We start from the raw sequence: 15,367 nt of genomic DNA, 5'->3' as shown, positions 1-15,367 counted from the left end.
TACGACTGACTGTCTGGTGAAGGTGTACAAATTATAATTCTACTCTACAAAATTCCATACAAATTCGTGTTATAACCTATTTAAAAAAATATTTTTTTACTCACTCTGATTTTGCATCTACAATCATTCTTTTTAATAAATTATTATATTGTATTTGTATTGTATTATATTGTAAAAAAATTAAATTAATTCCCTAATTCAAAGTTTTTTTTTTTTTTTTTTCATTTTGATATTGAGGACTCACAATGAACCTAGTTCTTCTATTAGTAGTTGTAGTCATAGTCTCTAGTGTTACGTTACCTGTTTTAATTTATTTGGAAATCTAAACACATTTAGAATATCTTTTTTGTAGACAAAAACACATACCCAACGCTATATTATTTAGACCCTAACATATATCTAGTTCAAACACTCTATTTAATGTGTTAAATAAGTAGTTTGTATTAATTTCTGTAAAATGTAGGAAGTGTAGATTGTATTTTTTTGTAATTTTAAAGGAAGTAATGTGAGTTTTGGCTTTTATTATCTGTGTATTTTTTTATAATAAATAAAAATGAAAGAATCTTTTTTTATAAAATTTAAAAAAAAAAATAATCAAAAAATATGAAAATATATTTTTTTATACAATGAATTCGAATATTTCCACTTTATTCCATTGCAGACAAAACTTGAAAGCATTTCTCCAACAAGAAAGTAATCAAATAAATGTAGACTAACACTCAAAAGGACGAGATCATGCTACGATTCAAATGGAATTGCTTCAAAAAAAAAAAAATAACATCCTCCGCCATTAGGTAAAAAACATTTTTAAATAAAAGTATCTGGATTCACGTTTCACATCAATCTGCAAATTCACAGTGAAATCGGTTGAAGAATGCAGTTAATGTTTCAAAATACAATAAAAGGGTCGTAACCATTTACTGCTGGGTTTGTTATCTATTAAATACCAAATTAAAAAAACGCAGGAAAAAGTGGCTAGTATCACTAAAATAGCGAATATGGGTGGCTACTGTTATGTGAAATTCTTGGACCAATATGGACAATGTTTTGACACCGTTCTGTCTCAATATTTGTCCTTCAAATACGGGTTGAAATCAAAAAGTCAAAATACTATTTGTTCTCATCATTATATACTATATCGACTTCGTCTTCGTCTTTCTTTCGACTTTCGAATGGAGGTCTGCTAAAGAGAATTTCGATAAAAAGTTTCAATTTTTTTATTTCTATAAAAATATTAATTAATATTCGAACTACCAAAAAAGGCATTCCAAGCCAAATTGAAATATATAATAAAAAATATATTTTTTAATTTTTTTTATTGCACACACAGGGTGAGATGAAAAAAACTGCAACAAATGTCAGACTGCTGTCATTTCTAAGCCACTCGTCCGACAGCTGTTAAAATTATTCCAGTGACAGCTCATTATATTATTTACAAGCGGACAAAAGCATTCTGGTGAGAATTTTCCAGAAAAAAAGTAATTCGTGATGGAGGAATTGAAGCGTGATAGTGTGATTTTTTAAATTGAAATATTGAAAAATGAGCTCGAGGTAAAGCCATTGAAATTCAAACAAGTAAAAAAGTTGTAAGTTCGGCCGGGCCGAACTTTGAATACCCTCCACCATTTGGTACAAATTTGGCACTTAAAAAAAATCCATTAAAAATTCTGTTAAAATCTTAAAAATACCGATTGTAGCCGTATATTAGGGTCTATACGACGACGTGGACCTGAATAGGCAACTTTTGTCATAAGCTATTATAATATTCAAATGCTTAACTTGAAAATAAATCTGTTTATAATGTAGCTAAAATAAATAAAATAGCGAATATAGGGAGGTACAATACGTGGACCTGCACAGATAATTTTCAGGCATAGGCTGTAGTATCCATTACGAACTTCAAATACAAAATTTGAAATAATTCAGGTAAATAATGTCGCTTAATCATCCAAATACCGAATATCGAGAGGTACCGTTATATGGGGGCTATACGAAGACGAGGACCTACATTGCTCATTTTTCGAGGTGTTACAAACGGAATGACAAACTTTATGTCCCCTCCATACTATGGTGGAGGGCATAAAAAGTGCAAGAACTTACACCGCAACAGAAAAAATAGACTCAAAAGAACTAAAGAGTTGCTTCGCTTGGCCGAAAGTGGTGAACTGGCGATGAAAAAACATTCGTTGTCCAGCAGTTTGTAAAAAACAAGGTCAGCTGAAAATGTGCACCTTCGGTTGGCCACAAGAACTCAAGCGCCGGCCATGGTGATGGTGTGGGCCGCCATAACAGCCAGACAGATGGTCGCTCTCCGCTCGTATTAATCGACCGTGGCATCAGAATAAATCCCGGATATTATCGCGGAAATATTCTTGAGGGTGTATTAAAGCCTTGGGCACACCAACAGGATTCAGCACCATCGCACTCAGCTCGCGCCACCCAAGAATGGTTACAAAATGAGGTTTCTCGCTTCATTTCCAGCGCGCAATGGCCATCAAAATCTCCGGATACCAATCTGTTGGACTGTTGTGTCTGGAGTATTTTGGAAAGCTAGGTTGGCACTAAAAAAATACCAAAGTGTCGATCACTTCAAGCAAGCGCTTCGCCGGGAATGGGCCAAAATACTGCAGAGCAACATTTGGGCAACGTGTGACGTTTTCATTGGCCGTTTGAAGGCCAAAATTCGTGCCAAAGTTGACCAATTTGAACAAATCTAAACTTATTCTAAAATTCGATGCCATTTTCGACATTTTTGCTTTCATTCAATAAAATTTAAAAAAAATGTAAAAATTATGGCGTTTGACTTTGTTAGAGTTTTTTTTTATTTCACCCTGTATGTTAGCCGATTTCAATCAAATTTGGCACACTTATTTATAGGCTTAATTTGGTTGTATGTACCAAATTCCATCAAATTTGGCCTAATATTACACGTTTGGTGCACAATATAAAAACAAATCGGACGAAGACATATATAGCTAACTTTTGACCGATTATCTCCAATTTCAATAGGGTTCGTCCTTGGGTCAAACAAATTAGTTGTGCAAAATTTCATCTGGATCGGTCAATAAATACGACCTGTACTTTGTTTTCAAAAATACATGGACAGACGGACGGACAGATATGCAGAAATCGACTCCGAATGTGATTCTGTGCAGATCATCAAAAGGAACTATGGGTCCAACTCGCATCCTTCTCTATGTTACCAACAAATGCACAAAGACATAATACCCCGACCACAGTGTGGTGCAGGGTATAAATAGAATTGAAAATTAAAAAAAAAACGATTCTTAGCTTTTTAGACAAAATTTTTTAACCTGATTTCGATATATATGCATCCTGGACATAACTAATGCAGACTGGAAAATTGGTAGTAATATCACCTTCATAAGTCAACTTGATAAGTCTCAAAATCCAATTTTTACAGTGTTAAAAGTCGAATTTTAGTTATCGTTTTCAAGTTCGACATGTTAGAAGTTAGGTCATTTTCATACGAGTCAAATAATTTTCCAAAGATCGTAAGAGATTCGTAAGAGTTATAATTGAACAAAATTGGAGGAAAAAAAATTAAAAAATCGGCTACGCATTTTAAGTCTGACACCTGTCCACATTCGAAGTTTTCTTCCCGCAGGGAAATAAAAGTGGAAATCTCTGTTCGTTTGATACATTCTATTTTATTAACAATAACAACAAAAAAATTGTATTTAATTGATATAACAAAATGAAAATTATTTATGTAAATGATTAGATGACATGTACTGTAAATTACAACAAAAATAAATTAGTTTATTTTGTTGTTGTTGTTTTTTTTTTTTTTTGTTTTGGGTTTCGGGTGTTTGTTTGGTTAGTTTTTTAAAACTAGGTTTCAGTATCAAAAAATTAATTAAAATTAAATAACAGCTATGAAACACAATATCTGTTCGGTACTTGATTTTAAGTTCTGCCTCTGATTGTATCAGCGTTTTAACAGCTTGTTTTTGTTGTTGTTGTATTTTGTATAATATTTTTTTTTTAAAGTTAGGATCTTGTTTTGTTTTTGTTTTTCTCAAAACAATTATTAACTACAAAAATTATGAATGATAAATGGGAGAGAGGATGGCGATGATAATGGATGACAAAAATGGCTGAGGGATGGGGGTGTGTGACCTGGGGTGCAGGAATGAGGATCATTGTGGGAGACGGGATGGTTTGTGGACACATGCTATTGTTTGGATGCTTAGTATGGCTAATTATGGCGATGAGTGTGTCAGTCATCTCATTCATGTTTGATGATTTTCACGAGGGATGGTGAACCAGTGGTGGGCGACAATCAGTAATTGTTGATTTTCCGCCACTGTTTCATAACAAAATTACCACAACACCAATTGCCAGATTGGCTCTGAGATGAGTCACCATCTCCGTTTCCCGTACATGGGCCAGTTGAGGATATCCCTGCTGCTGCTCCGCCGCCTCCACCGCCGGCTGCTGTTGAATGGTGGCCATTTCTCATGAGCAAAGCCTCGGTGCAACCTTTGTGTGTCAGGCTATGGCAATCATTAGCGGCGGCATCATCACTTTCCCCTCCATCGACAACATCATCATTTGGCAGCTGGGGTGTACTGCGTCTCAGCGAAGTCGATTTGAGGCCATAGCCCATCATATAACCCCCACCATAGCCGGCATAGCGGTGTGAGGTCCCAGCCGTTTCAAAAGAACGATTCAGCCGGCGATCATAGAGACCTGGATGGTTTTGTAGACCCTTATTGATACTCGATGAGGATTGGCGATCTTCGGAACGATTCCTCACCGGAGGTGGCTGTCTTTGGGGTGATTGATAGTTGGACTTGACAATCTTGGGGGAGCCTTTGTTTTTACGCGGCAGCAAGGGGGTCATAAAAATGTTGTCATAACCCGAGCCGAAACCACTTTTCAGGCGATTCAATGACTTGCGTGTGGCTCTTTCTTCGGACAAGGCCCGATAGTCCAGGCCCATGGAGGATGGACCACTGCCACCACCACCACTACCACCTGGTATGGCAGATCCAGAGCCCGTCGAACCAGAATTAGAGAAGGAATAACGATAACCTCCTCCGCCACTTTGGGGACCAGTCACCCCACCTCCTCCACCTCCTCCGCCTCCCACTCCCACTGCTGCTCCCACATTCAAAGACGATATCGAGGAGGAGTATAAATTGAAATTATTTGGACTAGCCTCACGCCAGATAAACGAAGAATTCAAACTGCTCGTGGAGGAGTTTTGACGATGCGTAACATTACCAGCCGATCCTGGGAACTGTACACCGGTATTACACAGAAACGGTAAATGTGGATTGGAAGTTGAAAAATGTTTGCTGGTCTTCAGTTTGCCACCGCGAATGGGCAAACAAGGAGTCCATGGTTGCAGGGCTAAATTTTGGAATATATGATATTGTTGGATTCGTTGTAGGCATTGAACATAGTTTTGATTTTCAATATTTTTTATTTGTTTTGCAAATCATCACATATGATCACCACAGGAAGAGAAGAAGAAGAGATAAAGAGAGAAACAATGGTAGAAATAAAAAAAGATCATGATTTTGCGAGAAAAGAACGAAAACTAAACAATGAGAACATCAACAACAAAAAATCACACACACACACACTAAAAACGAGAAATTAACACACAAGAACAACAACAATGATATATGTATGTGAAAGGCTAATATTCGGGTGGTGATTGTGGGTGGTTGGCTGGCTGGCTGGGTGGGTGTTTGCTTTGCAAAACGAAAACGTAAACAAAAACGAAAATGATAAACGATAACAGCAATTGGCATTCAAACATTTGAGAGCATAAAAGAAAGAACATAAGGTAGATGGTATGAAAAGCAAAAGAAGATAAAAGGGATTTGTTGTATATGGAAGATCGTTCGTAAGCTTAAAGCTATGGCAGTGGCGTTGGGGTGGCCTAATAAACGATGTGAATTAAATATTGGCGGGGATTATAAGGAAAAATTCCTAGACTTTTAATATTAATTTAACAACTGATATTCTACTCCAGTCTTTTTAGGGCTGCAGCTTAATTAACCCTGAGGTTAAAAAATACAAGCCGGTTTGCCGACAATTAAAAGGTGATATGAAAAAACTGCAACCAATTTTAGACTGCTGTCACTTCTAAGCCACTCATCCGACAGCTGTTAAAATGTATCAAGTGACAGCTCATTATATTTTTTACAAGCGTACAAAAGCATTTTTTGTGAGAATTTTCCAGAAAAAAATTATTCGTGATGGAATTGAAGCGTGATAGTGTGATTTCTTTATATTTGGCTGGAAAACCACAAGTGGCTATCGTTAGAGCACTCCAGCATTCAAATCTGAATAAATCTTTTGCGTGTCGTACCAACGCTCGTTACCGTAACGGAAAAAATAGCAACATCAGCAGAAATGGTTCGAAAAGCAAAAAAAGCGACTTATCGAAACCCGCGTCGCATTGGCCGAAGAATGGCTCGTGAGCTGAAGATATCGCAATATTTCATTCGAAAAATATTGAAAAATAAGCTCGGGGTAAAGCCATTGAAATTCGAAAAAGTGCAAGAACTTACACCGCAACAGAAAGAAAATAAACTCAAAAGAGCTAAAGAGTTGCTTCGCGTGGACGAAAGTGAACTACCGAATTTGGTTTTCTCCGATGATCGTGTTTACTTGCAAAGAGGTCAGCTGAAAATGTGCACCTTCGGTTGGCCTCCAGAACTCAAGCGCCGCCCATGGTGATAGTGTAGGCCGCCATAACAGCCGATAGTCGCTCGTATTAATCGACCTTGGCATCAGAATAAATGCCGAATATTATCGCGAAAATATTCTGGAGGGTGTATAAATGCCTTGGGAATACAAAAATTTTGGCCGCAGACCTTGGACATTCCAACAGGACTCAACACGCGCCACCCAAGAATGGTTACAAAATGAGGTTGCTCGCTTCATTTCCAGCGCACAATGACCACCAAAATCTCCGGATATCAATCCGTTGGACTATTGTGTCTGGAGTATTATGGAAAGCAAGGTTGGCACTAAAAAATATCAAAGTGTCGATCACCTCAAGCAGGCGCTTCGCCGGGAATGGGCCTAAATACCGCAGATCAATATTCGGGCAGCGTGTGACGGTTTCATTGGCCGTTGGAAATTTTAAAATTTGATGCTATTTCCGACATTTTTTGCTTTTATTCAATAAAATTAAAAAAAAAATGTAAAAATTATGGCGTTTGACTTTGTTGCAATTTTTTTACCTCACCCTAAATATGAGGATATTAAGACACTCAGTTACACCTTCTATCAACTCCTAGCTTAAAAAAGATCAACAATTTAAAACCGCTGCAACATAGAATAGGGCGAGGTTTCTGAGAGGTAAGGAGACAATCTAAAAAATCTATTTTAAAATCTACGACATAGGACTGAGCTGCTTAGTCTAGAAAATTCAACTTAAATTTAAATATTTTGGGATGATGGACATTTATTTTATTTTAACAATTATTTTCTGAGGCTTTTAACTTTGAGCCAAACATAATCCAGAAAATTTAATTTAAAATTCCACGATTATAGATTTAAGCTAGCCTATATAATCCTTTCTTTAATCCTAATATAGGCCTTAACATTGTTCGGGTGCTCTGCTTAGCCTGGAGATTTAATTTGGAGATTTCTATAATAGACATTCAATTATTAAACAATTTAATCAAAATACAGACTATTACATGACTGAAATTAGATTTCACGACTTGAAAATTTTATTAATACAAAATTTTTGGTAAAGAAATTTAGTTAAAAATCCGCAATAATAAATAAAAAAATGTATTATTTAAACAAGGATTTTTAATATAAAGGCTCGAACATGGCTGAGAAAATTCAATTCACGATTATAGAGCCGAACATAGTCCTAAAAATTGAATTCCACGATTTTATATTTGAGCAGACCTTTATATTTCATTTCAAAAATTCAAAAACATTGTTTTGTGAATAGATTAGAAAACTCAAGTTAAGAGTCCAAGTTCAAAGGCCCTAACATAGCTAATAAAAATTTATTTCAAAAAATCATTAGAAATTTTATTTGAAAATGTTTTAATTAGCAGCTGTAGAATACCTTAGAATATTCAATTTTCAAGGACTGTTAAGCGGAGATTACAATAGAAAATCCATTTACAAAAAATTTAATATTATAGAGTTGTGCATAGAATGGAAATTATCAAATAAAATCCACGATTTTAGATCTGAATATAGACCAGAAATTTCATGTTAGAAATCCACAAGTATAGGCATGAGGGAAATTTAGAAAAAAAAAAACTATAAAATATGATTCTAAAAATGCTTTATAAGCAGCTCTAGTGTAGCTCTACTAAAATGACAACGATTTCCTTGAAGAGTAACAAATTAATTTTAAAAATGGATGGCTATTGGCCTTCAGCCTTTTGTCTAGAAAATTCAATTAAAATTCCACATAGGCCAGAAATTACATTTCAAAAATCCACATGAACTTAGTACAGAATATTCAAGCATTAACAAATCAAGGGAAATAGGAGCATACAAACTGATACCAATGTCTTATAGTTCTTTACGACTTAAGCTTACTCAAGAAAAACTTCAATTAGATCTCTCATCTACAGAGATTCGGCACTTCTATGGACAGAAGATTAAAGAATATTATCATTTCTGAGTTACATATGTATAAAAGAACCAACCACTTCTTGCTGTTATCATTGTAAAAACATTGTAAAAAACTAACACCGAAATGTGTGTGTGTTCGAATTGAAGCAAATAAGTCTAAAAAGTAACCAAATGAAATGATAATCAATGGGACCAAACCAAACAATTTGGGGTTAAACCGAAATAAAAAAATGGGCGTCAAACCAAAAACAAAACCTTAATTCAGCTAAAGTGATCCATTTTGGGATTGTTTTGGTAAAGGTGAGCTTATAAATAGCATTTTAAATAAATCTAGATGTACAGTTACAAAATCTTACACTCTAAGAAAATTAAAAAAAAAATACAAATAAATAAACCTAAACCTTAAAAATGTAGTTAGCGCGGATATACAATAGCTGGTGTTCCATTTTAATTAAAGGTGGAATTATAATAATATATGTGTTAAAATTATCGATGGATATGGTCTTATACGTATTGTTTTTAAATTTATTATTTAAATAAAACATATTATGAAACACAACCCAAAAACATAATTATAAATTAAACTTAACAAGTAAACCATTAACAAAATACAGTCAGTCCCATAAAATTGACAAACGATTTATTCGACTTATGCATATTTAAGAAGACATCTAGCAGAAATTTCACCTATAGAAATCTGGTACAAATACTTCTATTTACAGACGATTATTGAAGGAAATCCTCTCTTTATTAGAGGTCATATGTGTAAGGGGATGTCATCCATGCCCCGTCTGTACATAGAAGTACTTGTACCGGATTTCTTTAGATAAAGGATCCACTGTATGTTTTTTTCTCAATTTTAATAAGATATTTTAAAGTCCTTCCCTCTATAAACGAGTCCAATAGATATCGTCTGAGACTGACTATACGCAAATTAATACAAAAATATGAATACACATGTGTTTATTGGTGTCATGTGGGACTATGTCTTAAGTTATGCAGCAAATTATGAAGTGTTTATTTTTTTCAAGTGGATTCTGGAAAAAGCGATGTTTTTTTTATTAAAAACTATACCAAATAACTATGCATCCCCAACAAGTGAACCAAACAAAAAAGAAATAACGACAAGCTCCTAAAAGTATGCAATCTGTTTTTTTTCGCATATGTACCTTAAAACCAGTTTTAATAAAAAGCATTGATGTAATAATGGTGTTTATATTAAAAAAAGTTAAATAAAATACATTTATGATTAAACAACACGTATAAAAAAAGAAGCATTTGTTTTTTTTTTTTGGTGAAAAGCCATTTAACTTTGCTCGAGGATAATGTTTTGTTTTATGTCATTTCATAAATGGATAAATGCAACATAATGTTATGGCCATGGTTGGGATGTGTGTGGTTTTGGGGGGGGCAGGAAATAATGGTTGACTGCTAATTTCTAAACTTACCCGAATGTATGGTGTTGCGCGCTGTATTCTGATAGGCCGCACAATAGGCCTCAAATACACGCAAAACTAAGGCATCCTCTTCAAAAGTTGGTTGATTTTTGCGACCATTACAATAATTGGATAGATTGGCACCGATACTGCCACCACCGCTACCGCTGCCGCCACCACTACTGCTACCGCCGGTTGTGCTGGTGTTCAAAATACTTGGACGTAGTGGTGGTGCAGGGCGCATGTTCGTTATGTTCCAATTAGCTGTAGGGAAGAGGAGGAAAGACATTAGTATAGAAAACAAAACAGAAAAAATAAAATTGGACTGTGGGCAGTCAAATAATGGAAGATTTAAAGGGAATTTTAAGAAGTTTTTCTAATTCTAAAAAGAATGAAATCATGCACCTAGGTCTCCTCCTAAAAATCCTCTGGCATAGCCCATTAAATGCAATTTTAAAGTGCACAATTATTCCCCTAGAAAATTCAAAATCCACGATTCTTCTATGGGTTAAAACTATGAAACTTTAATTTTAGAAAATTTAATGTAAGAATCAATGATTCTTTCCCTGGACAGAGCCATGGAGATTTCTGTAAAAAGACCTTGGGTCTTCTACCAGAATACCTTGGAGTCTTCTATATGAAGAAATTAGATCTTCTATAAGAAGCCCTTAGAGTCTTCTGTAAGATCTTTGCGTCTTCTATAAATAGACCTTGTAGTCTTCATAGGTAGACCTTGAGTTGTTCTATAAGAAGTGCTTGGGGTTTACTATATGAAGATCTTAGGGTCTACTATAAGAAGACCCTAGGATCTACTATAAAAAAACCTTAGGATCTTATAAAAGACTTTGTGGCCCTCTGTAAGAACACTTTGGGGTCTTCTAAAAAGAATATATTAAGGTCTTCTATAAGGAGACCTTGTGGTGTTCTATAAAAAGATCATGTAGTCTTTTATATGAAGACTTTAGGGTCTACGATAAGACCTTAGGCTCATATGTAAAAAGACTTTATGGCCCTCAAGACCTTGGGGTATTCTAAAAAGAAGATATTGATATTGAAATATCTTGAAGACATTGGATTCCTCTAAAAAGACGACCTTGTGGACTTCTAAAAAGAAGACCTTCTGGTCTTCTGAAAAGAGGACCTAGGTGTCTTCTAAAAAGAAGGCCTAGGATTCTTCTAGAAAGAAGACCTAGGAGTCAGAAGTCATTGGTGTCTACTGAAAGAATATATTAGGGTCTTCATTAAGAAGACCTTGTGGTCTCTATAAGAAGACATTGGGGTCGTCTATCTTTACATATAGCCTATTAACTTCCATATTAAATTCCGCGTTTATACCATTGGGCAAAGCCTGAGAATTCAATTTAAAGATTAGCGATTATTCACCAGAACATTGAATAAAAAATTTAATTTGAAAATACACGCTCGTAGACCTAGGAAACAATTAACTGTGCACCTTGGAATATACTAGAAATTTAAAAAAAAAATCCACAATTAATCCTGGACATAGCCTACCAAATTCCATTTAAAAATTAGTGATTATTGCCTTGGACACGAACAATTCAATTTAGAAACGCACAATATGCCTAGGCCTACACAATAAAATTCAATTTTAAAATCCATTCGAAATCGAAAATTCAATTGGAAAAGCCTACGGCATAGCTTAGAAAATTCAATTTAAAAATCCTCGCTTATAGGCCTGAAAAAAATCACGTTTTTAGGACTGGACATATCCTAGAAAATTCAATTGAAAACGCGTCAGTTGTAGGTTTGAAAAAATCCACGTTTGTAGGTCTGGACATATCATAGAAAATACAATTGAAAAAGCCACGTGTGTGGGTCTGAAAAAATCTACGTTTATAGGTCTGAAAAAATCCTCGCTTGTAGGTCAGAAAAAATCCACGTTTGTAGGTCAGAAAAAATTTACGTTTGTAGGTCTGAAAAATTCACGTTTGTAGGTCTGAAAAATTCCACGTTTATAAGCCTGGAAGTTCTAGGATTCTTCCAGGCCTATAAACGTGGAATTCAATTTAAAAATCCGCGATTATTTCCCTTATTATTCAATGTAAAATGGTCGGGAGATATCCTAGAAAACTCAATTGAAAAAAACACGTTCAATTTAAAATCCGCGATTATTTCCCTGAGCGTAGCCTAGAAAATTTAATTTAATAATCCACGTTTTTAGACCTGGACATATCCTAGAAAATTCAATTTAAACATTCACGTTTATAGGCCTGGACATAGTCTGAAAAATCCACGTTTGTACGTTTGGACATATTCTAGAAAATTCAATTTAAAAATCCATATTTGTAAGCCTGAACATAGTCTAGAAATTTGACTTTAATCATCTACGACTAATCCTCAGCGTATAGCCAAAAAAAATTCAATTTAAAAATCCAAGATTATATCCTACGACAAAATACCTGGATCTAACGTACTGGGCTGTGAGCTATGCTATAGGTAGCCTCTAAAATCAATTTAAAAATCCTCACTTGTAGACAAACGGATAGTCAAACAAAAATTCAATTTATGAAGCTGTGGGCAGCCAAAAAATCAATTCGAAAATCCTCAATTATAGAGCTGTGGCTGCCTAAAAAGTCGATTAAAAATTACTAACAAATAAAGCTGTAGGCTGTCTACAAAATTCAATTTAAAAATTCTCATTTAAAGTGCTATGAGAAGCCTGGAGAATTAAGTTTAAAAATCCTCGTTTATAGATCTGTGGGTAACCATGAAAACTCATTTTAAAAATCTTCACTTAGGAGTTTTTGACGGCCCAGAAAACACAATATTCCTCATTTTTAGGACCGTGGAAACCTATGAAATTCCATTTTAAAATCCGAGACTTTAGTCCAGAAAATGCAATCCCCAAATCCTTGAGCTCAGCCTCAAAAACCACCTCTAAATGTCCCACTCAAGATAAGTCTTCTCAAAGTCCCGCTACCATGCCCATACCGATGCAATGCAATTCCCATTTTGTTTACCTTTTGTGTTTCCGGTCCTTACGTTTCCCACCACCGCTGCTGCTGCCATGGTGTTTGCCCCCGTATGATGTACCGGCATTTGTGTCTTCGAAATACTGTTCGATGTCTGGACTAAATTTGATTTGTGGTTTGGCACTGCCACTGGATGACTTGGTAGACTTGGTGGTTGTTGTTGTTGATGATGATGCATTTGATGAGGTGGTGGATGCTGAGTGTGTGTGTATTGATTGTAGCTGAGATGATGATTGAACGATAGGCTCCGTTTGTGTTGTGACGTTGCTGCAGCCTGTTGCTGCTGCTGGTGCTGTTGATTGTTCTCCAGCAATCTGTTGGCTGGTGTTGCTGTATTGTTCGTTGGTTGTTGTGCTGCTGATTGTCCGATGTTGTTGATCGTTTGCTGTTGCTGCTGTTGTTGATTTATTCGTTGACTGAGCAGGCCGAGATTTGAGGGTGGTGACATCTGGAAAAATTAAGAAGTAATTAATAATTTATTTCAAATATTACAAAAAATTAATTGAAAAAAAGAGTTGTGGTTAGTATCGCATTTCAAAACAATGTAAGTGCGGAACTGAGTAATAGTAATTGAGTTTCAAAATGCAGACAAAAAAGAACTGCTTGTATTAGTTGTTCAATACAAACTAGTAACATTCCTGAAATTAGTTGAGTTTATTTTCATTTATTTGTTTAAACGACACGACATCATGAGTGGTTGCTTTGCTGATTTGAGTTTTATTTTTGGTTTTTGTCCTGGTGCAGATATGGCCTTAAAACAAAAGCGCAAGCAAAGATAAGCTAATATATTTTTGTATATACACTGATGTGGTAATGAGGTTTGTGGTGAAATCATGTTCTGAAATTCGTTTTCTAAATGTTTCTCGTTTTTTTTTTTCAGAAACGCTGGGTGAAAAAAATAATGAAAAATTTACAAGAAATAAAAAAAAATATGAAAATAACTTAAATTTTTACGACAATCGAAGAAATTTATTACGAACTATTTTATAATTTTACGATCAATATTTATACGTAAAAATAAATTAAAATATTGAGTTTCAGAATAGTTCATAATATTTTTCTCCAATTGTTTTGATTCAAATTTCTTTGATTTCATTACAAAAAAGTAGCAAGCATTGTGATTGGTGGTCATGAATTTGGTGCTCAATGGAATGAATCAATATTGTTTGTAGGAGATTTACATGTTCTGGCCGATGATGTTTTTTTTAATGATAGAAAGCAAACAAAATCGATTAAAAAACGACAAAAACTAAAAGTTAAAATTATTACTGATATTACTTTTCATTCTTCAACATGAAAAAAAGAACAAGATTAGAATTAACGAGCTCATAAATTTCATTTTTTTCTTTGCGATAGATTTTCATGGTTCTCTGGAGGTTGCGAAACTTCAATAATTTCGGGGTAATAATATTCAATGAAAATAGTCTAAAAAAATCATTTTAAAAAATTATCATTTGTAGGGCTAGGGTAGCTCAGAAAATTCAACTTAATAACCCACGATTGTGCGCCTGAATTTAGCCTAAAACATTCGAGTCCAGAAAAATAAACCAAGAAAAATCAACTGAAAAAATTACGTTTGTAGACCTGTCCTGGCCTAGACCTGAATATGTTTGGAAGACCTGAATATGTTTGTAGACCTGAATATGGCGTGGAAAATTCTATTTAAAATTCCATGTTTGTTGGTCTGGACAGGTCAGAAAATTCAATTTAAGAATCCGCGATTGTACGTGTGGATATAGCCTTAAATATTCGAATGAAAAATCATTGATTAAAGATCTGGACATAGTCCAGAAAAATGAACTGAAAACCCACGTTTGCAGACCTGGACATGGCATAAAAAAATCAATTTAAAAATCTATGTTTGCAGACCAGGACATAGCTTGGAAAATTCAATTTAAAAACTGATGTTTGTAGATCTGGACAAAGACTGGGAAATTGAATTCAAAAATGATCGTTTGAAGGACATGGCCTGGAAAATTCAATTTAAAAATCTATGTTTGTAGACCTGGATATGGCCTGAAAAATTCAATTTAAAAACCCATGTTTGTAGACCTGGCCATGGCCTGAAAAATTCATTAAAAATCCACGTTGGTAGACCAGAACATAGACTGAAAAAATCTATTTGAAAATTCTCGTTTGTTGGCCTGGACATAGTCTAAATAATTCAATTTAAAAATTCCTCGTTGATAGGCTTGGATATAGCCAAGAAATTTCAATTTAAAAATCCACGTTTGTAGACCTGTCCCTACCCCAGGAAATGTAATTTAAAAATCCACGTTCGTAGATCAGTCCCTAGCCCAGAAAATTTAATTTAAAAATCCACGTTCGTAGATCTGT

The 15,367-nt window shown here is 34.7% G+C and overlaps 1 protein-coding gene across 10 annotated transcripts in view; it reads right to left on the bottom strand.

The window, feature by feature from the left end:
* Window positions 1-15,367, bottom strand: part of LOC101894730 (rho guanine nucleotide exchange factor 7) — a 63,017-nt gene that overhangs the window by 10,050 nt on the left and 37,600 nt on the right. For 7 of the 10 annotated variants that reach the window (XM_059123920.1, XM_059123919.1, XM_059123923.1 and 4 more), the window contains 2 exons: window positions 13,019-13,478; window positions 10,163-10,301 (listed from right to left, as the gene is read on the bottom strand). In XM_059123920.1, coding sequence (XP_058979903.1) covers window positions 10,298-10,301; window positions 13,019-13,478 — 464 coding nt within the window. In that variant the 3' untranslated portion in view covers window positions 10,163-10,297. Of the gene's footprint in view, window positions 1-4,350; window positions 5,383-10,049; window positions 10,302-13,018; window positions 13,479-15,367 lie in introns of those variants that run through there. The other 3 variants (XM_059123926.1, XM_059123927.1, XM_059123928.1) reach the window with 3 other exon arrangements.

The sequence above is a fragment of the Musca domestica genome, unplaced genomic scaffold (assembly GCF_030504385.1).
Source record: "Musca domestica strain aabys unplaced genomic scaffold, Musca_domestica.polishedcontigs.V.1.1 26, whole genome shotgun sequence".
NCBI classification, from domain to species: domain Eukaryota; kingdom Metazoa; phylum Arthropoda; class Insecta; order Diptera; family Muscidae; genus Musca; species Musca domestica.
Note: the sequence above shows the minus strand (reverse complement) of the source record. Positions and strands in the feature narration are given on the sequence as shown.